At 30.7% G+C, this 9,555-nt stretch overlaps 1 protein-coding gene across 3 annotated transcripts; it reads right to left on the bottom strand.

Moving 5' to 3' along the window:
• Window positions 1-245: 245 nt before the first annotated feature.
• LOC145970500 (RCC1 and BTB domain-containing protein 1-like) lies at window positions 246-4,256 on the bottom strand. Of its 3 annotated transcripts, none has more exons than XM_083097325.1 (11): window positions 3,497-4,256; window positions 3,152-3,303; window positions 2,885-3,078; window positions 2,310-2,468; window positions 1,970-2,225; window positions 1,771-1,880; window positions 1,596-1,709; window positions 1,059-1,183; window positions 864-961; window positions 649-779; window positions 246-559 (listed from the first exon to the last, which is right to left on the bottom strand). In XM_083097325.1, the coding sequence occupies exons 1-11, from the start codon at window positions 3,703-3,705 to the stop codon at window positions 419-421; spliced, it is 1,689 nt and encodes a 562-aa protein (XP_082953451.1). In that variant the 5' UTR covers window positions 3,706-4,256; the 3' UTR covers window positions 246-418. The 3 variants fall into 3 exon arrangements, with proteins under 3 accessions (XP_082953451.1, XP_082953450.1, XP_082953452.1); XM_083097324.1 differs by having other exon boundaries at window positions 248-559; window positions 1,455-1,709; window positions 3,497-4,255; XM_083097326.1 differs by lacking the exon at window positions 3,152-3,303 and having other exon boundaries at window positions 251-559; window positions 1,455-1,709; window positions 3,497-4,254.
• Between the last annotated feature and the right edge of the window lie 5,299 nt (window positions 4,257-9,555).

Raw genomic sequence — 9,555 nt, 5'->3', positions numbered from 1 at the left:
AATTTTGTTATAAATAAATTTCGTAAAATATGTATTTTATATGCTGCATTGATATTTTTGTAAAAGAAACGATTCGGCTCTAATATGGCTCCCTTCAAGCCATACAACTTTTGTCTGTAACATTTCTTTCTAAAGTGCATAGTTTATGAAATATTCGACCGTTCTTGGACTTTTGGAACACCCTGTATATATATATATATACTTTTCATGTATAGATTATTAATTTTATGAATTAAAATTAAGAGACATAAAATTTTATGTTAAATATAGTTTATTTCATTTTATATACTCAGAAATTATGAAAAAAAAATTTTATTCTACATTTACCTTAAAAAAATAAATATATCTGTTATATCAAATTATGAATAAAAATTCAATTATACATTTCAGAAAATTAGATTAAAAAATTAAAAAAAAACTATTTCTTAAAAGCACCAGCTTTGGCTGCTTTAATTATAAAGTTGGTTTTCATATCTTCGTCCAAGCTAATAAAGCTTTCCGTTTGTACCACATCTGTTAGGTGATCCAATGCAAATTGGAAGCAGACCTCTTCTAATTCCTAAAAACGTGCATATATATACATTATATCTTGACATATGTATATACATGGTATATTTTATGATAAGAAGTCATATTATAAACTGTCACCTTTGAATTATATTGGATTGCTTTTTTGTAAATCATGGCTACATTTGATACAATTATAGTTTGTTTTATCAATGGTACACAATTTTTCTTAAGATTTGTTTCACAATATGCATGAGCTAATTGCAAGAGTTCTGTAATAAATGTAACATTTATTTTAATTCTGAATTGTAACTCAATTCAAATTTAAACTCAGATTTAAAAAGTAATGAATTTACCTAATGCTTTCTCTGAAGGCAGATTGATTATACCAGTATACAGATATTCCAAGAAAGCTTTATATACAATGTAGGAAAATTGGTCGTGTGTGATGATACTGTTTAGAACACATACATATGTATCAATGTAATTAATACAATTAATTTATGAACCTTTGAATAAAAGTATAATTGACTTTTTTTATAAATATTTACTTTTGATTGTTTTCCTCCCAATTATGTTTGAACATATTACTGTAATATTGACAACGAATCTTCAAAATTGCCTTATGAACATGGATAGGTTGTTCCTCTACCTGTATTGTAAGATCACTTGTCGACTGCAATAGAAAAGAGACATAAATGAAACTATTAGATGTAAAGATATATAATATTAAATTAGAATAATATTAATTTTTATAATATTAAATATTGTGTGTATATATATGTGTGTGTGTGTGTGTGTATAATCAGTAGACTTGAAGTATATTTGTAAGTAAATTTTGAAATTACTATTTTCTTACTTTAACCCATCTTGATTTTGTTCAACATTTTACAATGAGAAAAATTATATGCACAATGAGCAGAAATGAGATAGAAAACGAAACATACCGAATCATTGAACGCTTCTCTCAGACATTCCAATATATTTGATTTTTCTTCTGTATAATCAATTGCCAGATTATCGATAATATACGACACATTATATTTGAAAATATCATGCATGTTTGAAAACTGTGTGATAATAGAAACCTCTTGACCAAAGTATTTGCCCCATATAAAGACACTTCCGTTTTCGCCAAAAACGGCTCCCAAATTGGCTTGTGTTGCAATATCTGATATCTTCCCCATTTTAAACATATCCACCTAACAAAAAATATTAATTTTTTCATATTTCTTGCTTTCTTTATGATAATAAATGAATTACCTTGAGAGGGTACTCCACCATTCTTTTTACATTTAGTCCACTACCCCAGAAAAAAACGTTTCCTTTAGCAGTGAGAGCCAATGTGTGCGCTGTTCCACAGACTACTTTAACTGGATATCAAACATTAATATTAGCAATTGTTGCTGGTATCTGCATTTGTATTTAACATTTTTATAAAATATCATCACAGAAATATTACCTATTCTAACATGTACCAATGAAGAGATTAAGCGTGGAAATGAATTGTTCACGCAGTGGCCCAATCCCAATTGACCATAGTTATTCAAACCCCAGCTATATACTTTACCAATATTGGTGATTACCATGTTAAACAATCCACCACAGGCAATGTACATAATTTTCTCTTTTTTCCAATCATATTTCACCTGACATGGTAAGACTACTTGGAGCTCATTAAATAATTCCTGATATTTATCATTTCCCCAAGTATATACCTAAATTAATAAATTAAATAATTGTCAAACTTGTATTTTAAAATCAAGATTACTATACTGTTTTATTTCAATTTATTCATTTACTTTTCCACTTTTAGTTAAAGCTATAATATGATCGCAGCTGCATGCAATGTTTATGATGCATTCTTCATTTATATTGACTTTAGTAGGCAGGTATATTTTTTCAGATGATTCTAATTCTAATCCCAATCTACGATCTTTATTGGAACCCCAAGAATATACCTATAAAAGATAATATTATTATTTTGGTGTCTTGATATTTAATTAGTATATAAACAAAGATGCCTCAAAATAAATATATTGTATATATATTCTATTGTAGAATAAAATTATAAAATATTAAGTAGATGTTACGTGTTATTGTAAAAGTAAATATATAATTAACAACTGTATATTATTCTCTCATTAAATATATAATATAGAAAATTAAATGTAATAATTCTCATTTTCGGTTAAATTTTAATCCCCTTGTCAAATTATACTCTTATTCTTTGTTCAATTGTACTCTATAATCCTATTATCTAGATTTCTGATTACTTAAACAATTTTCATATTTAATCCTATTCAAACAATTATTTATAAGTTTATAATAATCTCAATTAAACATTTCAATTATAAGTTTTCAATTTCCATAATACCTCTCCTTCTTCTGTAAGTGCAAATACAGGACTACAATAATTATAACAGCAGAAAGTCTTTATATTTTTTCCACATAATTTTTCCACTTTTCTCGGCTGGAAAATGTCATTATTATCATTTACCCCCAATCGGCCATTTTCATTGAGGCCTAAACCATATACCATTTTGTCTTTTGTCACAATCATAGCTGCATCTAGTTTAACACATTAAAACATAAATAACAGTTTAACTAAGATAAGAAATAACAGCAAAAAAATAAAACTAACTAGTATCGTCAAAAACCATAATCATATGAATCTGAGAAATAAACTCTGGTTGTAGAAAGCTAAAGAATTGCCACTTCTTCCGGAGATCCGATAAATATCTACACTTAATCACACGATTTCTTCCCAAATATCTCATTTTCTCTTGTATATTCCTGTCAACATAATGGTTTTAAGTTAATAATATTTTTCGATAACCAATTAACTATATATCTTAAATCTTTTATCTCATGATTCTGTATGATTAATGGAGTATAATATTATTGTGATATAGAAGTTGTTTAATAATGACATATCTTCTTTACAAAAATAAAATAAAATAAATAAAAAAGAAAAAAACACGCTTACTGTTCTTCATTGTCACTTGTTGGTGAACTATTTTCTCTCTTTATTTCTTCTAAGGAAGATGATTGTTCTTTCAAACATCCCAAACTCATAGCCATAGTAATGATACAATAAGTTCTTTTGGCAGTCAGTAGTTCAACGTTCTTACAGAAACAATTCTTACAAAGATGTAAATTTATGTTCACAAAATGTGTTGGTTTATGTATATTCATGCACGTTGTACTTGTATGTATATATATTCAGTTCAGAAAGCAAAAGATATCAATTTATAAAAACGAAATTATAAGATAAAATAAAACAATTAAGTCCTTTGCAGGCAATAAGAACAGAAATAGTGGGTGCTTTCCAATTGAGATATCCCTAGACACTTTTATGCACACGGCGACACAAGTCGCGTTCCAATTGCCGTAACTGCCGACACAACTTTACACATCCGTACCAGAGAGAAGAATGAGAGGTGTCATGGCCCGCTTTTATTTATTTTTTTTTTATTGAGCAAAAAGCACGCTTTGGCTAGACGCCATACAGCATGATACATATAAGATGAAAGCGATACGCCCTCTGTGGACCTTAAAAACGTGCACCTAAGCTACGAAGCCAAGGTGCACGAATGTTCTCAGAGGGTAACATATAAGGTGCACAATTTCTGGTTCTATTCCGTGCTATGTGCACAAAATGTCGGTAGCACCAGTGCTGTATAGCAAGGTGCTTACGTATATCAAATAAATTTTAATATAAATGAGAAATGACGAATTTGCGATCCCCTCACTCTCTCTCTCCCTCTCTCTCTCTCTCTCTCTCTCTATATATATATATATATATATATATATATATATATATATATATATATATATATATATATATAGGATAGTTGCTGTTGGGCTGCGGTATCAGCGACAATAATAACAAGATGTGTTTCTCTGTAAATAAAGAGGAAAATTTATTCACTATTTACAATGGTTATTTACAATGGTCCATATTCTGAATCCTCTTTTATCGATAAAAGAGGATTCAGAATATGGACCAATATGTGCACTCTTACCTGTAAATAAAGAAACGACAATTAAAGCTATTACTATCACTTCTTTATTTACGCTGACTTGGTTCACTTTTACAATCTATCTTAATTAATCCAAACTTTTATTCTTTATATTGCTTCTATGCACATGTGCTCGATTACGTAATCTTTCTCTGTGTCTCTCTAGCTATATATCCATATCTATCTTCAATTCTTCTAGTCATCATACCTAGAGATCATACCTATCCCACCATCTAAGGGCCTGAGCAGAATGGCTGCCTTAAGATTTTAAGACTATGGCTGGTATTCATAGTCCGTTCTTATATTTAAGATCGTCTTAAGTTCATCTTTAGATATTGTATGTATCATTTTATTGGCTATGGATTATCTGAAGATGAACTAAAGACGATCTTAAATATAAGACCGGACTATGAATACCGGCCTATGTTTTATGCCTTAGGTCTTTGTCTTAGGTAACGCACAATACTGTGTGTTATGTCTCGAGTCTTATGTATACGCGAACGTTTATTTCTTACAAACGTTCGCGTATACGTAAGACTCGGGACATAACACACAGTATTGTGCGTTACTTAAGACAAAGACCTAAGGCATAAAACATAGTCTTAAAATTATAAGGCAGCCATTCTGCTCAAGCCCAAAGGAATTTACAACTATGGTTTCAGTCTTTGGTAACTTACGTCCGCTTCGGACGACGAGATACACTAGAGTGAGTGCCTCTATGTCTTTGGTGGATCGGGGCGAGGTATGTGATGGCGCTAGTGCGTTCGTAAATCCATTCAGGGCCTGAGCAGAATGGCTGCCTTATAATTTTAAGACTATGTTTTATGCCTTAGGTCTTTGTCTTAGGTAACGCACAATACTGTGTGTTATGTCTCGAGTCTTATGTATACGCGAACGTTTGTAAGAAATAAACGTTCGCGTATACATAAGACTCGAGACATAACACACAGTATTGTGCGTTACCTAAGACAAAGACTTAAGGCATAAAACATAGTCTTAAAATTATAAGGCAGCCATTCTGCTCAGGCCCTTTGTTGTAAAATATATTTTTATAAAGGCCCATATTCTGAATCCTTTTTTATCGATAAAAGTGCCTCTAAAAGTGGCATATAAGCCTTCTGATTGGCTACAGGCCGCTTTTAGAAGCACTTTTATCGATAAAAGAGGATTCAGAATATGGACCAAACTGAATGTATCAATCCACCCGGCATCGAATAACAGTTAAAAGGAGGTCTTTAATAACCTGACTCCCTATAACGATACGACCAATGTAGACCCGGCTTTATATCTATTAATTTCAGTTGATAAACAAAATTAATAATCTAAATTACACACACACATATACAGGATGTTTCATTTCAACTTTGCCATCGAAATATCTCATAAAGTCTAAAAGATACGAAAAAATGTTTCAAACAAAAGTTGTAGGATTTCGAGGGGGACATCTGATGATGACTTTGGTCCATATTCTGAATCCTCTTTTATCGATAAAAGTGCCTCTAAAAGTGGCTTATAGCCAATCAGAAGGCTTATAAGCCACTTTTAGAGGCACTTTTATCGATAAAAGAGGATTCAGAATATGGACCTTAGACTTTGACCTAGGCCGGTATTCATCATTCGGTATTTTCGCCGGTATTTTCATTTAGTGGTCATTTGAAGGTCAACTTAATTTTTTTAAATAGGACACCTATTTTTTATTATATATTCTTGTAGCTCATCTCGAGAGCTTTCCAAAATACTATAATTAAGTTAGTTTTTATTAAGTACTTTCCGAGTTATGAGGCTTGAAATCATTTCTTAATTTTACATAAACCGTAAAATATCTTGTAAAATATTCTTTTTTCTTTTATCTTACCTTAATACTTTTATGTACAAAATAATGAGAGGAATCAATTGGTGTAAAGAAATCACATAGTTGTTTCGAAGAAAAAGTATGTAATTGTTAATTGCAAATTACATATACATACAGGGTGTCCTAGACCACCCGCACACCCCTTTTCTTTCAAAAACTAAGCATTTTAGAGAAAAACGTTTTCGACAAAAATTGTATGGTTTTGTGGGGAACATAAGATGGTGTGATTGGTTTGACCTTAGATGGCATCATTAAGGTGAGGTCAAGGACACCTTTAATTTCTTAAATGGAACCACCTATTTTTTTATTGCATATTCTTATAGCTTATGTCGAGAGCTTTCCAAAACACTATAATAAAGTATTTTTTCATCAAGTACTTTTCGAGTTATAAGGCTTGAAATCATTTCTTAATTTTACATAAACCGTAAAATATTCATTTTTCGATTATCTTACCTTAATACTTTTATGTACAAAATAATGAGAGGAATCAATTGGTGTAAAGAACACACATAGTTGTTTTTAGGAAAAAATATGGAATTGTTAATTGCAAATTACATATTTTTTCTTCAAAACAACTATGTGTTTTCTTTACACCAGTTGATTCCTCTTATTATTTTGTACGTAAAAGTATTAAGGTAAGATAATCGAAAAATGAATATTTTACAAGATATTTTACGGTTTATGTAAAATTAAGAAATTATTTCAAGCCTCATAACTCAAAAAGTACTTAATGAAAAGGTACTTAATTATAGTGTTTTGGAAAGCTCTCGAGATAAGCTACAAGAATATGCAATGACAAATGGTAGGTTCCATTTAAGAAATTGGAGGTGACCTTCATGTGACCTTCAAATAACTCTTCAAGATCAAACCAATGATACCGTCTTATGGCCCCCTCGAAACCAAACAACTTTTGTCTGAAACATTTTTCTCTCCCGGGCTTGGTTTTCGAGTTATTCTCCATTAAAGGTTAAAATGGTCCACCCTATATATATATATATATATATATATATATATATATATGTATATTTTATATATTATTTAATATTATTATATATTTTCATATTATTTTTATATTTAGCGATTTTCTCTAAATAAACACTTTTTAAACATTTCTGTGGAAATTTAGTTGAGAATCGATGATGTCAATGGAATCGTCATGTAATGTCAAATTGTGCCGAATATAGTCGAACGTTGACGGAATTAACCGAAGTTCATGCACTCCCCCCTTACTGCATTTATCAGTTACCCCTCTCAAAAGGCTCCGTCTATCTATTCAGATGTCAATGCTATAAACGCACAACTGCAATCATTATAGAAAATGTTTCTAATATAAAATTATGTTGTAATTGTATTATTTGTAGGAGCAATAATTGAAGCAAGCTATTTGACGAATGTTAATTTAGTATTATTGCATTGTAATGTATTTATGAGGTAGTTGCGTTCTTATGCTATTTTAATTTTGTATTGTCATTTAGAAATACACAGCATATTTTATTGACATGAAATATTGCATATTACAATTCAGTTATATCTTAGGTATTAGAAATAAATTTGTGTGTGCACAAAATGCTGGCATTATGCTGTCATTTTGCTGTTTCTCATTAGTATTAATTTATATAGGGTAGTGTTGCATTTAACATATGAAACGACCAAGAAAATAATCTTTTAACTCTTTATTTTTGTTATTCTATATTCCCAGATAGCCAAGTCCGTAAGATCATATATTGCAAATTGTGCGTTACATATTATATAGAATTCCGGCAGCAGTCAAACATGATCTGCCGGCTCAATTAATATCGACAGAAATGTAGCAGGAAACAAGCAGTTTCTGCGTCATAATATGCTACAAAATATCTTACAAAATTTAAACAGAAATTCTTGACATACCCAGTCAGCCAAGTCTGCTCGAACAGATTTTGCCAAGGGCTTGCTACAAATTCTTGTCACCAAAAAGGCCACAATTTGCGTACAAAAGTTGTTATTACAAATTTTGATAGCAAATTGGCAGCAAAAACCGAGCAAAGCTTGTTGGCAAAACCTGACAGCAAATTGGCAGCAAAAAGCGAGCAAAGCTTGCTAATATGCTTGACATCAAATTGTCGGCAAAAACCAAGCAAGATCTGCGCGCGTGTAATCTAACGGCAAATTGACGACAAATTGTAAGCAAACTTTGCTGACATAACCTGACAACAAATTGGTGGCAAAACCCGAGCAAAGCTTGCTAATATGTTTCACGTCAAATTGCCCGCAAAAACCGATCAAGATTTGCGCAGGGAAGTTAAACGGCAAATTGTCAGCAAATTGTAAGCAAACCTTGACATTCCGAAGACATTTAAATTTAACGTTTACAGATATTTAATTTTTAGTTTCCAATTTTTTCTCTTTAAATAACTAATAGCGTTTTCGACTTGTCGGGTGCAATCGCTCCGGGGTAATAAACGTTTACTAGACGTTATTGACCAATCATAGCCATTCTTTTGAAGAATGTAACCATATATTCTTCAAAGAATGACTGTGATTGGTCAATAACGTTTACTTAACTACCCCGGAGCGATTGAACCCAACAAGTCAAAAACGTTATAAGATTATTTATACGTAGAAAAATTTTATTTAAATATAATATGATACATATGTGACACTTTAAGTCTGACACCACCCATGTTCTATACATTTGTTCATTTTTCTGCAAATAACATGTACAAAGGTTAATATTTTAGTTTAACTTTTATTATAACGTAACATCAGAATTCATATTAAATATACACAATATATATTATTTATTTGACACAAATATATATAAATGTGCCCATTGTCTGTTGTATCTGCTGTGTGTATCAAGACTGAATTGATCCTCGATGAAGGATCTATATATTTTATCTATGATTCCATCCTGAGAAGACACCGTTCTTCTATTATGTTCCTGAAAATTAAGTGAAGTATTACTTCTGTGTATTGTGAGATTTTTGTGTGTCGAACTGCATTCTTTTGAAGAAGTCTTGTAGCACAACGATTTGGAAATAATACGTTCCGTCCATCTGCAAGTTTCTGTAAATCAAAAAACATATTAATAAGTCATAAGTTTCATATAATATTTAACAAATGTATTTTATATTCACTAGCCATACATGGAAAAAAGATTACCAATGAATTTATTTATAAAATAATTAAAAT

This window comes from Camponotus vicinus, unplaced genomic scaffold (genome assembly GCF_025532165.1).
Source record: "Camponotus vicinus isolate PSW18456_S1 unplaced genomic scaffold, iyCamVici1.0 SCAF_4, whole genome shotgun sequence".
Classification (NCBI taxonomy): Eukaryota; Metazoa; Arthropoda; class Insecta; order Hymenoptera; family Formicidae; genus Camponotus; species Camponotus vicinus.
Note: the sequence above shows the minus strand (reverse complement) of the source record. Positions and strands in the feature narration are given on the sequence as shown.

Coding starts and splice junctions, on each gene's coding strand:
- LOC145970500 (XM_083097324.1), bottom strand. CDS start 3,705: ATGAATATACATAAACCAACACATTTTGTGAACATAAATTTACATCTT. Junction 3,304..3,496: donor ACAAGTGACAATGAAGAACA/GTAAGCGTGTTT, acceptor TTATGTTGACAG/GAATATACAAGAGAAAATGA. Junction 3,079..3,151: donor TATGGTTTTTGACGATACTA/GTTAGTTTTATT, acceptor GTGTTAAACTAG/ATGCAGCTATGATTGTGACA.